This window comes from Planococcus citri, chromosome 2 (assembly GCF_950023065.1).
Source record: "Planococcus citri chromosome 2, ihPlaCitr1.1, whole genome shotgun sequence".
NCBI lineage: Eukaryota > Metazoa > Arthropoda > Insecta > Hemiptera > Pseudococcidae > Planococcus > Planococcus citri.
In genome coordinates, this window is record NC_088678.1 from 16,497,632 (window position 1) to 16,517,168 (window position 19,537).

The 19,537-nt window shown below is 35.8% G+C and overlaps 1 protein-coding gene across 4 annotated transcripts in view; it reads right to left on the bottom strand.

Annotated features, from left to right (window-relative positions):
• Positions 1-19,537, bottom strand: part of Ten-m (teneurin transmembrane protein Ten-m) — a 444,946-nt gene that overhangs the window by 163,908 nt on the left and 261,501 nt on the right. For 2 of the 4 annotated variants that reach the window (XM_065348770.1, XM_065348769.1), the window contains exon 1: positions 11,158-11,511. The exons of 1 other annotated variant lie outside the window; for it this stretch is intronic. In XM_065348770.1, coding sequence (XP_065204842.1) covers positions 11,158-11,209 — 52 coding nt within the window. In that variant the 5' untranslated portion in view covers positions 11,210-11,511. Of the gene's footprint in view, positions 1-11,157; positions 11,512-19,537 lie in introns of those variants that run through there. One more of the 4 variants, XM_065348772.1, reaches the window with a different exon arrangement.

The window sequence follows — 19,537 nt, forward strand, 5'->3', positions numbered from 1 at the left end:
GGGGTGGGGTAGTCCCATGTTTTCCGGAATCAGGAGTGCTTGGGGCATGGTTTAAAATCAACTTTTTAATCTGAAATTTTTAGGATCTCATTTTTTTTTTTTTTTTGAACATGAATACTGATCTAGACAATGGGAGCCATGAAATTCGAAAAAAAAAATTTAATTACTTATGAGATAAGAGCCACTCTCGTGCAAGATGGCAAAATTTCAATCCTCCTATTCGCTAAATGAACCAACCATCCAAAACACCTTATACCAAAATCTGACAAAAAAAAACACGACTGAATGAAATCAACCTATTCCAATGACCATGACAAAGTATACACAACAAAATCGTCAACGTTGTGAAATGAAACGAAATCCACACCTTGTACTACATTTAATTTAATTCCTGTACAAATCTTTCATCTCTTTCATCACACAGATCACAGAAGAATCCGATCATGTCATTTATTTAATCCTCCATTGATAATAATAAATAAAAACCAGCAGAATGAAGAAAAAAACACGATAGGTAATTCGATTTCTTATACAAGACAACTTCCTCGAATCATTTATCATGTCTGCAAGTACATCGCTCAGCTCTGCAGCTAGTTGAGCCATCTAGCATCTTGCAAATCTTCAAGACCATTTCCTTGAGAAACTCGTCTCTCTTCATCATAGCTCTCTGTACCTAGCTAGGTAAATATGTAAACAGGCTGCATAACAATGCATCGCTGACCACCCTACTAATCTGATAATCGGTGAAATCGTATCGCATCACTCGTCTCCGTCTCTGATAACCCCGCGATTTAATATCTTATCCTGGGCACATTATGTATTTATCCTAAATCCTGAAAGTAAACACGTCACGAACAGGAGAGGGAGAGAGAGAGAGAGAATCCTTTCTGTATGATGCAACCATATACTCGTACGCTATACCTATTCAATTCATCTGGTAAAACGTGGAAAATTTAAGACCGAGAAACATGCATCGGTATCTTTTACACATGTCTAACTGTAATTTGTAGCCGTATAGCATGTTCCATTAGGGTTATTATAGTCGATATCGCGGAAATACTGTGTATGTGTATCTGGTATATGTATATGGTATGTTTGCATGGTGTTCTTTTTTCTTCTGCTTTTTTTTTTTGTAAACGACCCCCTTATAATGCTATTCTTCTTCATTCAATTCATCTCTAAATAGAAGAGAAGATTATCGCCGATACAAAATTTTACACATCAAGAAACGTGTGCGCCTTCGTCTTTAGCTGTACCATACCATACACCGATACAACACCATACACCTATAGTATCTTATACTTACATTTTTATACTCTTATAAGCTGCATTGTTAGCGGAATTCTTATATATGATATATCATATTTCGACGGGGGACCCTTTTTGCTCCTCTCTTTACATCTCGCCTCACCCTGCTCAGCCTGCTTAGTACTTTGGTATTATACAACTGGTTGCGATGCTGTGTTCTTTCAGGCTAAATAGCATGGTACTTCTCGAGTGTTCCTCCTCTTGTGTTGTTATCGAGACTGACGACCCGACTCGACTCGACTCGACTCCTTATAAATGTGAAAGAGTCGTAAAATCTTATAAGAGCATACAATGTGTTAAACTCTACATAGGTCAATATGATGCCAATTTTCAATACCGTCGATATATAAGTAGGTATATAATATATTACAGATACATATGTATTAGGTTACGCCACAGTATTTTATTTTTCTATGGTCTCCCTTCTCAACTGCTCTTCTTTGTACACATATTGTATCTTTGAAGATTACGAATCTGGTGTCCAGATCGTATTACGTGTATGATGGATTTGGGCGATAATTTGTTCAATGCTGATGGCAGATTTGACGGAGAATGTTTTTTTTTCAGAGAGGGGGTATCGATACGATGCGATGTTAAATTGGATAAAGTGCTGAAAGGAGATGGAACTGCGATATTTATTTTTTTTTTTCAATGTTGAAAATTGAAAAATTACATGTTTAGTTAGATAAATTCGAAGTCGGAAATCACAATTTTGATTCTGTTTTTAATGAAGTAAAAAATGAACCATTCCATAATCATCATCATCAACAACAACAACAATAACAGCAATGATAATCACTCCAGCGAGTGCAAATTGATAGAAATTAGTCGAATGGGAATTCTTAAATGCATATAGAAAAATTAAAATGACTCAATTTTTCTCCTCAACGAAATGCAATTTTTTCTCATTTTAAAATCTTTATTTTTTTACATAATTTTCTTAGATTAGTCAGAAAATACTTCAATTGACCGAATTCGAAGTTTAAATTTTCAGAAATCAAGATTTAAGAGTTTCGTAAAAAAACGAGTAGGTAAATTGAAAAAAAAATAGCTGACTGAAGAAATTTCCAGGATTCAGAACGAAATGAATTTAGACTAAGAATGAGCCAATTTTTTGAAACGATTTTCGAGCAGAAAAAGAAAATTTTCAGAATCCAAACTCCAAAATGTAAAACTTGTTTTGAAAAATAAATGTTCAAAAAATCTTGAGAATTGAAATTGATTATTGTTATATCATTTTAACATCTAAACAGCAGTGAAAATAGTAAAATCAAATAAAATTGCAAGTTCTTCTGATTTATTCAGAAAACTGGCCAATCAAAGACAACAAAAAATGTCGAGGGGGGAGGGAACATACTGTCCAACAGGCAAAAGGACCGAAAAAAAAACAGATTTTTTCAAAATTTTCATCCTTTTTTTGAGGAGAGATGAGGTGGAGGAAACCAAATGTTTTCAAATTATTGTTTTTGCGTCGATGATTTATTGATTTTATTTAGATCAATTTTTTTTAATTTTCAAAAGAAGAAAAAAAATGGAAAAAATATATTTTATTCTGAAAGATGGAAAAATGAGCAGAAAATTCTTCCAAAATTAAGTACTTTGTCAATTTTAAAAAAAAAAACACACAAAACAAAAAATAAACAAGCAAATAAACAAACATGGTAAATTTTTAGTACTAAGGCAGATCATTCATGTTTTTGTTATTGGGGGGAGGGGGGGAGGGTGAGGGGAATTGGAGGGGAGATTTGAAAAAATTCATGAGATGGTGACGAAAAACTGGAAGAACTTTTGAGTACCTAGGTATTTGACTTGAATCTTCATAATTTCGTCTGTCGAGATTTCAAGTTTTGAAACATTCAATAGAAGTTGGGAAAACAATTTGTTCAAAAAGGAATACCACAAGTCCATTTTTAGAGTCCAAAAACAATTTTTCCAATTTTTCGAAATTTTTCATGGGGCTTGAATGTATTTGAAATAACCTTACTTAACTTAGCTCATTTTTATGAGAGATTATAGACCTTTGAGGAAAGGAAGTGGACAAGATGATCAATAGGTAGGTATTCATAAAAAAATTCAAAAATCAATTTTTTGGATTTAATTGTTTAATTGTAAATTTGAGAAATTTGAAATTTCGATGGGAAAATTGCAGTATTTTATAAGCGATCGGGGGAGGGGGGTAACTTTGCATTTTTTTAATTGTTTGAACTTTGAGGTTTTTAATTTTCGTGAATTTGTTAATTTAAAAAAAAATCCTTTACATTTTTTTGATTTTCCTCCAAATTAAAAAAATTTTGCTAGGTCCTTCATATTTAAATTTTTTTTAAAATCTGATTTATTCAAAAATTTCCAATTTTAGCATCGAAATAATAAAGTTATCTTTTCAAAAAAAAATAATAAAAAAAAATTTCCTCGGTTGTCTTGTCTGGAGACCTTCTAAAAATAGAAAAAAAAATCGAGCAAGTCGATGAAATTTTTCAAAAAGTTGCCCATTTCTATGGCTCAATTTCTCTAAATAATTGTCTTCTCAAAGAAAAACCTTTTTCAGTCCTCTAAGCAATGTTGGTCTCTATGCATAGAATATAGGGTCCTCAAAATCAAAAAAAAAAATTATAAAAAAATGAGGTTTGTAGTAAACATTTCTTGAAAATTTTTCATTTCTGGCCAAAATCGTTCTAAACAATCCTCTTTTCAAGATGAAATTTCCTTCAACCATTTCCCCTGACCCCCCCCCCCCCTCCTCAAACAATGTTGATTTTCGTGTTGAAGCGCCTATGAAATTATTTTTTGGAAAATTTTTCATTAACGGTGAACTCGTAAATTGTCAAAAAATGTCTACAATTTCATTTTATTTTTTCCTGATTTTTTTTTCGATTTTGGGAGGCTCCATAAAATATTGCCAACACTGTTTGGGGAATCTAGGAAAATTTTTTCATGAAAAACGGATTATTTTTCAGTCGAATTTGGGCATAAAAATGTAAACTTTTCGAAAAAATTTGTCGACTTCGATTTATTCCAGTTTTTTTTTTTTTTTTTTTTTTTTGGTTTTTCAGAGCACTTGGAGAGCAACTAAAAAATCGTGTAATATCTTGATAGGTATTTACGAGCTGAAATTTCGCCTCAAATTTTACGTAGGACTCTTCTTTCTCTCTCCACAGTTTTTAAGATTTTTAAAGGAAATACGAGGAGGGTCATACCTGGAAATTCGGATTGAATTTGAGTTTTCTCGACTTTATTCGTCGATTTCTGCCATTTCTGATCGTTTTCTGTAAGTTTTCACAAGAAGAGTTCGAAGGCGAATTGAACCTTCAAGTTTGCATACTATTAATTTGTTTGTTTTCAATTTCTACTTTTCAATTTCAACACAAAGATCAATATTCGCATCGAATCCCCCATTCAAACCCATCGAAATCTGCGTGTATTTTTATCACATCATACATTTTCTTTATCTTCTTACCTCCCCTCCCCTCTGCTCTGCCCCACATGTAATCAAACAAATCACTCGATTTAAACCATTTCCTCGCACCCGATATATGACTCGTTATCAGTGAAATTCTCAATTCTATTCATTTTTCTCACACCCCACGAGCCCATTACTTCTTCTTCAGGATGCACATTGCACATCAAACCATCGATCCCTCTCGAAATAGTATAACTCGCGAACTCGGCACAAACCTCGCCAAAAAATACTATCGAACACCTTCCCACTTCCCAGTTCCCCTAGACCTTGTACTCGTAGTATATAAGTACGTGCAGTGCAGTGCACTGGCAACAATATTTCACCAAGGCTGTGGCGGCGGTGGTAGGCTATAAAAGGGTTAAAATATACATTACTCGATCCAGATCCCTTTTTAGTCTCTGCAGCATCGGTACTTGATATGGATGGCGATGGCGTTGGCGCGGGTGTACTTTAATCAAATCTCGGATCACTTGTGTAAGCCTGTACTATCGAGGCTCGAGCTCGCGAGCCCATTTATATAAAGTCAAAAAGCCCATCGCAGATCACGGTTTAATTTGTACGTAGAGCCGGGCAGACGCAGTGTTACCCTAATAAAAACAATCCCCGGGCTTTTTTCCGCAACTATTGGTATGATTTACGAGACGCGTTTCGATGTTTCAGATTATTTGGAAAACTAATAAAACTCTGCTCAGTACTGTAGGGGATCGTCAACCCTGCGCCCTTTTTTACCCACCCTCGCTCGCTGACTGCAGTAAAAACCATTGCTGTTCTGAAATGCGAACGATGCTGCTATAAATTATTAGCGTATTATTTCATTTCGTTTTGTAACGCCAACGACATCTTCCAAGATGGTTTAATATCGTCACCTTTAGCTCAGACTGGTAAAAAAATCTGTTATGTTGGTAGGTATATTCTGATTCTCGTAAGATTTAATGGGATTTCTATACTTACAGAGGACACAAGAGGGTGATACCGCCACCTATACCTATAATATCATATACGAGCGTATCCTCCGGCATAGGTTATGTACCTAATAATACCCGAAGCTACAAAGACGAAGACAACGATCCAACAACTCTACACATACATGAATACCACCTGGTGCCATATCTCGAATTACAATCGCTCTTATGGATCGGATTCTACGTTACAAATTATTAAGCATCCGTGTCCCATTCAAACAATATACGATAAAAAACACTTTCAACTTATACCTACCTGCTTATAAAAAAAACAACTCAAACCCCGACCGTTCTATTGTTCGTTGGCTTAATTTAGAGCTAATCATTCGAGAACGAAAGTAAACCTTTATCTCTCGAATGAAAAAGTACACAAAGAGTTACTTGTTTTTTTTTCTTCAAAAGAGCCAGCGAAAAAAAAAACAACAAAATCACTTCGATATAAAAAAAGAGCAGAAGAAGAAACAAGAGTACACACAACAGGTTGTAAACGCCACAGAATGAAAAAAAAAAGTCGAATAAAACCTCCGAGTAATCATTAATTAATCGGAGAGTCATCCGAAGCGGCTTTCGAAGCATCGCTATTCGTCAAATAGTACTCGCGTAAACACCTGTTCTTCCAGATAATGACACGTTTCGGTCAAATAATACGAAAGCCTATGGACACACCCTGCTCTTCTCTCTCCCTTTCTGTTCATAAAACTATTTTTCATAATTTCATTTTTTTCGTTTTTTTGTTTACGTATTTATTCATCATTTATATAGCTGGCCTGACCTGTCGACTGCGTTGACGTGCGTAAATACACCGAAGAGTCCATATTTCGTATTTTTTTCTCTCATCTGGCTGCATTTGGGCTACTCCTCTTTCTCCTGTGGCGACTAGGTACTCGGGGAACCACGCAAACCAACGCTCAAACAGCTCACAAATTATTATAGTACGAGGGCGCGCCATAGCCAGCGTCAGTCAGCTCGCCCGCCACCAGCACCAATCCAGATATCGTTATTAATTGTTTTCGAATTCGTTAGCTTTATTATTAGTATTACAGCACGATATCATCCTACTGGGATACTGTTTTTTTTTCTCTCATTTTTTGTTACGTTGGTTATGCTTGGCGATGAGGTAAAATAGGAAGTGTTTTTGGGCGCGATAAACCAGCCTGATGATTGTACAGATCACCACATGCCCCCTCCCCTTCTTAACGCTATGCGGCTTTAGAGGTTCGAAAATAGGTAGGTACCTGGAGAGTGGGTGCAATTTGTTGATGGAGAATTTCCACCTACTGATTTCATCGGTTAAATACCCGTTCTTTGGATGACGTTGGTGTTAATTAGCCAGGGGGAAGAGGGATGTGAAAGGTGTCCGAGCGTGATCGCCGGTTCGTTTTGTTTAACTAATTGTTTATTACCGGTAGGGAGAAGTAAAAGTGCACGTGGAACTTATGCGACGAGAGCTGAAGTTATTTTGGATATGTTTTCATGAACATTTCTCGATACATCGAATCAATTTCTTCTCCATTTTCAATAATATTGGAGAAATCAGGATTTATTGGATTGAAAATGGTCTTTGGAAACGTCAAAATTAAATTTAAAAAACTTCTGATCAAAAATATAAATTCTCACTTAATTATTTGCATTTTAAAATTTTTTTGTTTTTTTGCTGAGGGAGGGGGGAGGTCGTGGAAGGAGTTGAACGACTCGAATCTAAGAAATGAGCTGATTTTCGAATTTTACGATACAGAAAACATAACAAACGATATATTACACGACCCATTAATTTTTATTTTTTCCAGTTTTTACCAAAATTGGGGAGGGGGGAGGTTGTGGAAGGAGTTGAAGGACTCGAATCTAAGAAATGAAATGATTTTCGAATTTTACAAGACCGAAAATATAACAAACAATGTATTACACGACCCCTTAATTTTATTTTTCCATGTTTTGCCCAAAATTGGGGGGAGGCGAGGTTGTGGAAGGAGTTGAAGGACTCGAATCCAAAAAATGAGCTGATTTTCGAAATTTACGAAACCGAAAACATAACAAACGATATATTACACGACCCATTTATTTTTTTCAATTTTGATCAAAAAAATTGGGGTGGCAGTGGGAGGCCCGTCACCTCACGAGAGTCCAAGATCTCAAAAAGAAAACTATACTCTATGGTTACTGGCGAAAAAATCGCATTTGGAGTACGTTTTTATCAAATTTTCCAATGAGACCCTAAAAGAGCCTGTTTCTCGTGTTGAAAGTTGAGCTTTTTAAGAAATGGATCAACTTTGAACTTTCAGAAATTATCAAACAAGATTTTGAATCAACTTTGAACTTTTTTTTCTCGCAGTGCAAAAAAAGGATCTCAAGGCTCTCAAAGTTCTTTTTTTTTCACCAAAATTCGGTAAGGTGAAAAATACATCCCCCTGCCCCCCCCCCGTTGTTAAAAAATTTGGATTTAATTATTCAATGGAAAAATCTGAATCATTTAGAATGACTTGTGATGATTGTTTCTCGCAAGAGATTTACCCAAACTGGAAGTAATATTTTGGAACCAGGCAAAAGTGAATCGAAAAAACAGCCCAAAATTCACCCGCAATCACAATTTCAAGAGATGAAGTGCATTTTACAAATTTTGGTGTATTTTTGAAGATTAAGGGACTAGAAAATATGGTAAATAAAAAAAAAACCTAAAATTTCACCAAATTGATCTATAAACGTAAAATTTGGTTTATAGCCCATTTTCGACCCTTCGAAACGATTAGAAACGTTTCGAGATATTTTGAGCAGTTCTGGAGTCTCCAGCAGGTTTTTGAAAATTGAGATTTGAACAAAATTTTACTCGAAGAATTTGAAAAACTAAAATTTATATCTCTGTATTTCTATTTTATCACGATGAGTCGATTGGAGATGGTTTTCGGTCGTTTTGGAGCCTCCAGCAGTTTTCTGGAAATTCCAGTTTTCGAAAGAAAAAAAAACATCTAAAATCAGTTCAATCTAACTTTGTGTGAACTCGATTGGTGCTTGTTTGTGATCTACTAGACCAATTTCACAAAAATTTTCCAGAGTTAGTTTCTGCTGCTTCAGAACCCTTGATTTTTTACACTTTCAATCGTGAAAATCGCTGGAGAAATGTACAATTCCAAGCCATCAAAAAAAATTGTGAAAAATTGGTCAAGTGTGTCATTATTCATTAACAAGCACCATTCAACGGTGCTAAAGTTGATTTGGACACTTTTAAGGGTATTTTTTTTTAAATCTAGAATTTCCAAAATATGACTGGAGGCTCCAGAACAGTATGAAACCATCTCCAGTCAACTTAGTACGTTGAAATTAAGGTATTGAATAAATTTCAGCTTTCTTAACTTCCATCGAGTAGAACACTACGAGTGAATTTCAGTACAAAAAAATCTGCTGGAGGCTCCAGAAGTGGTGCTCAAAACAGTTTGAAACCGTTTCCAATGAATTCGGAGGGTCGAAAATAAAATACAGGGTAAATTTCAGCTTTCTAAGTCAATTTTATAAAATTTTGATTTTTTTTTTGTTTTTAGCCCAAATTTGATTTTTGAAAATTGACCAAAAACCGAATAATTCACTTAGGCGTCTGAAATTTTGACTGGCGAAGTGGTGATGTAGATTTGAATCAACTTTGAACCTCAAAATCATTATGTTACGATTAGATGCCCTTTTTAGGCTTACATTTTGGTCACCCTGATTTTTCATCGAGCAATTATGGGTATTTTTTTAGTTATACGTATTGAAAACAAAGGCTAAAAACTCACTTATTCGTGGGCAAATAATTCTTCAAAATTCAACCATAAAACGAATCATTTTTGGATGGAATATCATCAACTTACCTGCAAAAAAAAAAAAAAAAAAACATAAATTAATATAATAATCATATTATACTTAATAATAAACAAACGACCAAAAAAATTATAAAATTGATAAATTGAAAATGTTCAATCGAAGAAAAAATCACGTCAAACAGTCTCAAAGCTCTCAATTTCTTTTGAAGTCGATTACTTTGAAAATTACACCTACTAAAATAAATGAAAACGTACAAAAAAATAATACAAAAAGCAACTCGACATTTCGAGGTAAAAAAAATCATCAAAGAAGAAAAAACTTTTAAAAAAATTTCAGTCTGAGAAAAAATTCTTTTTCAGGCTCTCTCTTTCCAGCGTTGAGAAATAACTTTCTGCAAATTTTCTCGCAGACAGACAATTAGCCAGTTGTCATTCTCATTCCTTTATAAAAGAAAAATATCTTAAACAGCACAGACTGAACAACTCAACGCTTTTCTTCACATTGAAAAAGAAAAAAAAATGTTCACCATTATTTTTATACCACTCGAAAATGTATATTCAAGCTGGAAAAAAAATTATTTCGCCTTGAAAATTTTTCTCTATCTTTACAAGAGCAAATTTTATACTTAATAAAAGACGTAGCACGATCCTTCGAAAGATAATTTTCTCCCGAAGGCTTTTGTTTTAAAGTACCTTTTTTGATAACTACTCAAATACGATTAGGTAGGTAGAGGTACCAAACTTTTTCATTATTCCAAGTCGAAGAGTATATAGAACAAAACTGAAGAGTGGAGTGAAATTTTATAAAGAAAATTTTCATATTTTCAACTTCGTCCTCGTCCTTGATAGGTTTTCTTCGAACGGGCTTTTTCAAGGGTGAAAATAATCATCTTGGGAGTAGAAAATTTCGTAACGATGACGTAGAAAGAATTGGAAATATTGGAAGATTCGTTTAATAATGATAATTTTTCGATATTCGGGCGATGAGTTGCCATGTTTAATTTATTCATAGGTGGATATGTCGTTTTATCGAATAATTCCTGGTATTCGATCAATTGTATCCCCTTCCCTTCCTGCCAACTTTGACCCTATTTCAGAATAATCACAGGAACAGCTTGCTGACGAAAATTCGAAGTTTATGAGAATGAACTGATAACAGATCACAAATGTTGAGATCGGAACTTTTTCCTCCTCACCCTCCCCCCTCCCTCAGAAAAAGCTGTGATTTTTTGCATTTTGAACATACACATACGAGCTCAAAATTTTCAATGTTTTTATACATAGATCATTGTATCGATAATTTGGAGGCAATTTTTCCAAATCTTGATGCTGGATAACCAAAAAAAAAAATCATCAAGGCCCCATATGGTCTGCCAAGTTTCTGCCCCATGAATAAATATTGAAGAAGACAGAGAGGAACATCAATTGTTGAATTTATCTCCTCATTTTGGGAAAAGAAAGAAGTCACCAGTGATCAGCGAATCATTAATTTCCACACCGAAATTCCCACTTCTTCGTCTAATCCTCTCAAAATCTCTTTTTCATTGAGAAAATTCTCCCCAACTCGAGTTCTTCAGCTTTCATCGTCGTCTCAAATCATAAACCAATAATAAAAAATTCTAAAAAAAATAATCCAGCATACCATAAATACACTCATATTGCTGATGTTGCGGCTGCCCCAAAATACTGTACATGTCATTTGTATCGCACTGCACTTCTGAACCAAAAACCTCATCAACACCAATCTAGGTAATAATTCACTATTGTTTAACACTTTGAATTATTTCTCGATACACAACTCGAATTAATTTCACAACAACAACAACAACAACGATAAAAACTATAGAAACGCGAAAATAAATCCACTTTTCACTATTTATAAACCATCGAAACACAATCGAATTGAATTTGACCCGGTACACGTTTCGAATTGCGGAATTCACGACTCGAAGACGTCGAAAAACTCATCCATCGGAGACGCACACAGCACGTTGCACGGTACACGACTCGCACACTGGTACACTTGCCATAAAACTGAATGAAGCATCCGAACAAATGATCATTTCATCCCTACAAATCAAACCGAGACCCGCCAGCCTTTCCCCATCTCAAGCATCGAGAGAGTACAGTGCAACGACTAGTAGGATCCGTGACGTCACGATCCAGTTATCCAATCACGACGACATTGTATCGCAGCTACGCTTAGCAGCTGTTGAAAGATGATAGAAGAGTATAGACCAGAGAATAAGAGGAGAAAAAAAAATCATTGTGTATTAGTCTACATACATGGTACACGTGATGTGTGGTGTACTGTGTATGTGCTTGGGAGAGACAGAGACAGAAATAAAAAGACAGGGGGCAGGGCAGAGTGTACTAAAACTATAATATGTTCTTCGAATAGGTGTACCTCTTTTTATAAGTACCATATTCCAAAGCTATTAATTTCCTGCATGTAGCATTATAATGGTGTGGTTACATTTAGAAGAAGAAAAAAAATAACCACCAAAATCCACAACTCTTGGCTTATGAGATGAGCTATTCACTCTGCAAAGGTACGTACTCGTATATGTACAATCTATTAAACCCTGTGCACTATTTATTACTTATACTCTTCTCCTGTCCCCTAACAAATTCTGGACACTCGCACCTCATCACACGCTAAATACCCGTCATCGTGATTTACCACACCTATAATAATAATAATACTCTCCGCCAACAACGTTCGTGAGTAACTGAACCGTTTCAAAGACCACGAAGCCATATCACATGATGTGCATCTATCTCTCCGCAAGACCCAGCAACGAGCAATGTACGAGTACACCACATTCGAGGTAGAAAAAAAGCACAACGTGGAAAGAGAAAAAAGAAAAGAAAAGAAAAAAACCTGACATTTAGATACCAATTTACATAACAAACACTTTCGATATTTGTGCCCTCGTTTCTTTTTGGTCTCACTTCACTTCACGTCTCACCTCACCCTGTTGTGAGTCTATAGGCCTCTTCTCTATACATATACGATGCGATCGGATCCCGTTACATTTTTTATAAAATAAAAACGTGTAGCAGATCGCGTGTAAGTATTGCTGGGCTTTTTTTCTTTCTTATTCCTCGCGACCTCCTCCTCATCTGCGTATGTAGATACACTTATATGTAAATTTGTAGTATTTTGTTGTTGGGCGTACTATAAGCTTTTGAAGCTTGGGAGAAAACACATATGGTTTGGTCGCGAAAAGGTCATCAAGAAGGAGAGCCTTTTGATAAAAGGGTCATTTAGATTCGTAGCCGGAATCTACATGCATAAAATAAAGGGCGATCGGTGGTCGTCGTTGTGCGAACGTGTATGATTTTTTTCTCTTCGATTTGAGGTACATACTGTGATCTTTCTATCCTCCCCCTCCCCAAAGTGAATAGGTTCTGGGGGCTTCCAGCCTTGGAGCAAAATCTAGTATTAATTGGCTCGTCAGTTGAATGGATAGATATTGGACTCTCGTCGTCGTCGTAGTCGCGCTCCTTTACAGGAGATAGCGTATATGTCCATCTATATTAGCCGGTATCTAGCGTATCTAATTGTTTCTTTCAGGGTCTTGCAGGGGGAGTTGGCCGGTGAGTTTGTTGTTAACAGTTCCGATCGTTTCCTCCCTCTCGTCGATCTTCCTTGGATTTTCCCCTGTACTGCTAGCATGAAAATACCGTTTTCTCGTATTTTATGAGCAAAATACTTTAGCTTTCTGTTTTTGATGTCTTCAACTACGACTTTCCGCTCCTCTCCTATTCTTGCTAGTACTTCCTTGTTGGTAACGAAGTCCTTCCATGAGATCCGTAGTAGCCTTCGATAGCACCACATCTCAAAAGCGGATACTTTCTTCTCGCATTCTGCACTCATGGTCCATGTTTCGCAGGAATAGTTCAGAACGGTCCATACGTAGCATCGCATAATTCTCTTCCTCAGATCAATACTCATCGTTCGATTTCCCAGCACATTGGCAAGGTTGTTGAAAGCAGTCTTTGCCATTCCAATCCGTGATTTGATTTCTTTATGATCTCTACCATCGTTGTTTATCAGTGCTCCAAGGTACCTGAATTGCTTTACATTTTCAATTTCTTGTGATCCGATGTTGATTTTGACCTCTTTATCATCTCCTTTTGTAAATCTCATCACCTTGGTCTTGCCTGCATTTATTTTCATTCCATATTTTAATCCAGCACTGTTGATTTGGTTGATCATTTTCTGCATCTGCGCCTCTGTCTCAGCAAGGATCACTTTGTCGTCTGCATAACTTATTTCATTTATTCTCTTGCCGTTGATCTTGAATCCCATTCGTTCGATTCGCGCTTCTCTCATTATTTCTTCTGCATACACGTTGAACAACCTGGGTGAGAGGGGGCATCCTTGCCTCACACCTCTCTTTATTCCACATCCGTTCTCTGAGTACTCAGTTCCAATCTTGATGTTAGCGCTTTGCTCCCAGTACAGGTTCTTGATTATTTGCAGGTCTTTGTTATCGATATTGTATTTTTCCAGGATCTCCAACATCTTCTCATGGTTGACACGATCAAATGCTTTTTCATAATCGACGAAGCAAGCAATGATTTCCCTATTTGCATTCAGTGCTCTTTGAATGATCACTTTCAGCAGGGCAATTGCATCTCTCGTCCCTTTTTTTGCTACAAAGCCATATTGTGTTTCACTTAGATTTTCATCTATCTTCTTTTCAATTCTGGCATTTATGATGGAGAGTAGTAGCTTCAGTGCGTGGCTCATCAGTGCGATGGTTCTATATTCAGAGCATTTTTGCGAGTTGTTCTTTTTTGGTATTGGTACAAAATTTACTGCTTTGAAGTCCTTAGGCAGAGTGCCTTCATCGTATATTTTGTTTATTATCTTCAGCAGCTCCTTTTCATAAGTCCTTATAATACTTGATGAAGAATTTTTTTCATAATTTTATTGATCTCATAATAAAAAATTTGTTCATTTTGACTAAAAAGAAAAAAAAACAGATTTTATGGTCTTACTTGTAGAACTTGGAAATTCGTATGATGTGAACAATTTAAAAAAATCGCGATTTCTTCTGCTCCCAGCCCTCAAAGTGGTGACACCTGATGAGATAATAATTCAATATTTTCAATTCTTTCCATTTTTGGAAAACTCAAGCTGTGGTGGGCCTTTCAATTTTTTTAAAAATTAAAAAAAATCCAACTTCAAAGCAAAATTTTTAAAATTCGAAAATTTCAAGTTCCAACACTTTTAAAAAGTCTCTTTTGAGTAAAATTAACTCTCATGAGAACATTAACCTCATTCCTAGAAAACCAAGTCGGTCACCTAGAATAGCTGGTCAGCTTGGTTTTCAATGGAGGGGGCTCTAAAATCATCACGAGAGTTTATTTTACTCAACAGAAACTTTTTAGAGATAACAGAACTTGAAATTTTAAAATTTTACAGTGAACTTGTATTTTATAAGATTTTCGAAAATTGAGGGGCCCATCGCAGTCCAAATTTTTCAAAAAAATAAAAATAGGGAATTAAGTTCTCACCAGAGGTCACTCTTCGGGGGGAGGGGGTTGGGAAGGAGGAAACCCCCAACTTCGAAAATAAGGACCACTCTTGTGAAAATTGAGGAATAATTTTGTCCCCATAAGGCCCATTTGAAGAATGACTGGAAAAGTGAGGAATTTAAAACCAGTAGTGCCTTAATTTTTGGAAATTTTTTGCTCTAAAAATAAATGGGAGGTTGCACGCTCTAAAAATTTTAAAAAATCACAAAACTTTCCTTGTACTGTGAATTTATAAATACTCCCGTTTGGGGCATCAGTGACTTGGAATAGGCGTCAAGGGGGAGGGGGGGTCAAAATCCTTCCCAACTTTTTTTCAATATGTTTGGGGCACTGCATAAGTCCTTCTAAAGCTGAGAAAGTTAACGTCGACGCAGAATTTTCAAAAATAAATGACGTAGGTATTGATTTTCCAAGTTTTGGGATATTTAAAACCCCTCTCTCATTCCCATCGACTCAAAGTGAGTCTCCTGGCTCGAAATTTCAAAACTTAAAATGGATGTGTGATATTGGACGATGGATGGGGGGGGGGGAATGCCGAAGGATTTTGACCAAAATCAGCGGAGACCTTCATTTCGAGTTGAAAGTCACTCAAAAATAATTTTAGCTCCGGAGGTATCTCTGGAAAGGAGTTATGAGTCCTCAAAAAAGAGCATTTTCAAAAAAAATCCTGTTTTTTTGCTCTAGCTCCAACCAGAGTTTTTTTCGAGGGGGGGGGGGAGATGACCCTGGTTCAAAACACTATATTTGAGATTCTGTGTTGACCAGAACCAAGTCCACTGCCATCAAAATTTAAGATTTCAGATTTATACTAAGGGGTTAAAAATTTAAAAATCGCTCATTTTTAAAAATAATTTCGTATTTTGAAAATTTTTCCTTCTCAAATAGTTTGCATTAATTATACAAAAAAGCATCAAAGGGTATTATTTCTGAAACTGGAAAAATATTTGAGAATTCAATAATACCAATTTTTGAAATTTGTACTCGAAATACTGACATCACTATAAACTCCAAAATTTTTCCCAAGTTTCAGAAATTATCCATTTTGATGTGTTTCCATAATTAATGCGAAGTACGTACATAATTTGAGAAGGAAAAATTTTCAAAACATGGATTTATCCAAGAAGAAGTAATTAGCAAATTTTCAATCGAACAATAGATGAACCCCAAAAAACACGATTTTTTATAAATGCTCCCTCTTTGAGGACTCGTATCTTCTCTCAAGGGGCACTTATGAAGCTAATTTTTTTTTTTAGTGATTTCCAAACTCAAAGTAAATCTCAGAATTTGCTCAAAATCCACCATAGGTTTTTTTCGCGTTCTAATACGTTTTTGGGAATGCTGAATACGAATTTTAATCTCGAGTTTTCAATTGTATTCCATCTAATGCCTTCATCACCAGCTTAGGCTTTCCCAGAATTTTTTTCTCAAGTCCTTGAGCAAATTTTTTGCCCTTTTTTGACACTTTTTAGGGTTAAAAATACCTAATTTTTCAAAATTTGGGTGCCATTTGTACTAGGATTGCAATTTTTTGAAATTTGACCAAAAAATGCTCGAGATAGGCCTAATTGATACGTAACAATAGATTTCAAGGTAATTTCTTTCCATTTCATTCCTCCTTCCCTCCCTCCCTCCCGCCCTCCCTCCCTTTCTCCTTCTTCTCTAGAAAATGAGCAGAAATGAAATTGCCGAGGGTAAAACTTCCCATTGAAAGAACCCAAATCAAGATTTTTTTAAGAGCCAATAATTTCTAAAAATAGATACATTATTTAGGTAGGACATGCGATTGAAGATAAGTTGGAAATTTCAATTTTTGATCTTCACATCAAAATATCCGAAGACTTGAGCATGAGAACTCTATAGAAAAAAATTAATTGGATTTCATTGGTAGGAAATTTTGCATCCCATATTCCTGTTTTCATTCATTTTTTTGCCAAGAATACTTCGTTAGCTCAGAAAATCAATTTTTCTGCCTAAAAAAATGAAAAAAATGTGCGATAATTTTTGAACAAAAAATTGGTTTGTGAAAATTTTTTATGTGATGCAAAAAATTCAACTTTATTTTTGAAGTCGACGATAAAAATGTTTATTTTAATAAAATGAATCATTATGCTACTGAAATGATAAAAGCATTTTAAAAATTGAAAAATGTCGAGCTGTGTTATTAGAATATTTCGAAAATTTAAATTCCTGTAGGATCATAGACTGCATGTTCGTGTGGCAGAGGTTTTTTTTTGAAACTACCCCCCCCCCCCATTCCTCTATTAGAGTGGGTCGTTTTTCATTCATTTTTATTTTTGTTGAGTAATTTGATGGAACCTGACAAAAAAAATCATGGTCAAATAATTACTCTAACAAGAGGTAGGTGAAATTTCAAAATTCTTCTTAGGTCAATGCGTTAGTCCTCCTCTCTCCATCAGCCAGAACATAAACGAGGAAAAAACTCTGAGAATTTTCAATGTTTTCAATTTTTTGGGGGGGAAGGGGAAATTCCAAGATGACGTCTTCCTCACGTTGGCAATCAAAAATTCACCCGAACCTGCAAAAATTTGTTTGAAAAAAAAATTCGAAACATGTAAAAATAATTTTCAAAATTTTTCCTACTCTGAGCTCTTCCTAGAGGTGAGTGGGGGGGGGGGGGGATTTGAGGCATTGACCTAAAAATTTGGTAATTTTTTCCTATACATTTCGTTGGGGTCATTTGATCATGATTTTTTTACTAGATGTTCCATAAAACATCTGAAAAAAAATTAAGCAACGACCCACCCTGGCCATCACATTCTGGTAAAAAAAAATGACCAAAAATCACAGACTAAACGACCGAGCACTTCCCTCGTACGAACAACAACTAATGCAACATATCACGATGGTTCACTTAGGGAAAAAAATCTCTCAGTAATGTCCCTTTTTTTCCAACTCTGATGTTGGGGGATGAAGATGAAAACAAATCGCCTGCTCGTCTTATTAATTATGTAAGCTTTTAGTACAAGCGGTGTAATTTAATAAATGACGATGCTAGATTAGGTTTTTTTTCCTTTCTTTATCTTTCTCCACTACATACAACGAACGATATAGAAATATCGACGTACGGATCTTAACCAGATTTTATCTCGCCGCTTGACTTATGCTTCATTTAGCCCTGGAGTGGTTTTCGAGACCGAGAGTGAAGCCGTTCAAGAGTACAGCGCAGCGTTTGATAGCAGAACGAAAATGCAGTGGTGTGTGCGTGTGAGTTACTCCAGTGATTATCTGATTTAATGGCTATATATGTAGGATGGTGTCGGTCTTATGAAGATGAGAAATGGGCGAAATGAAAAAGATATAGTCTCTGGTACGAGATTGAGATCGCTCTTTGCCTCACATATAAGGGTGTAAATGGAGCAAAAAATTAAAACAGAAATGAATAAAAAATATTTTCGAGATTTTTCAAACTTGAAAGAAAGTAATAATTGAACCATATCTGACACCCCTCTGTGGCCTCTTCCTTCTACACACACCCTCGAAAAATATACCTAATAAAAAAGGGCCGAATCACCACCACGTACAATTGCAACTGGACAAACCAGACCTCTATATAAGCTTTTTTCTCGATAATATTAAGTGGCCTCGTGTAACCATTTCATCTGTTCGACGTTTTCGTTTTTGAGCACCGCTCGTCGCCTTTTCGTATTCGTCGTCTATCTATAGATTAATGTTAAATAAATGATCCCTTTGGGTTGCTTTTTTTTCATCATTGCACCGAGTCAATGCAGCAGGACTCCGAACAATACGCAATTCCCTCGGTAAACCAGACCGCGAACATGGAGCTGAAGAAAAAAAAAACCACTCCAGCACTCGAACGATACTCGGTTAAAATTCAAGTACCGCGTATCGAATCCATTAGTTCAAAGCGTAAATTAATTTTTGTATTGATTTCTATATGTATTATTATTACGGTGACGATGTCGAGTAGTATATTTTGGTGCTTGGCATCGTTCATATTTCCACTTTTGTTGTTGTGATTTTCGATTAAAAATATACGTGTAAAAAGCTGAGCTGGTTTTTAAAAAAGAATGCAGCAGCCATTAAGTTATCAAAAACCTGAGACCAGGACATGAAAAATTTCTACACCAATCAACGAGGAACCCAGCACAAGCACCCAGAAAACCCTCGGTTAATAAAAATTCATCCTACGTTGGCGTAGGTAGGTATATTTTATCGAGGCATTAAAATTTATACCTACCCTTAAGTATTGTGGCCCCCTCAATAAGTCAATTTCATTCGACTAATGCCACGACGACGAACGAGAGGTATTTACCGAAACAGCTCGAACAAGAGACAATCCACCCTGTTCTAAATTGCACCCACCCCCCTCCTACTCTTCGGAATTGATCCTCTCATCATCTGTGTTCGAGTTTATGAGTATGTCGTTTTACGAGCCATACCACTCATCAGCATAGCTCCATGGTCGATGTGGTAATTGTTGTTAATTT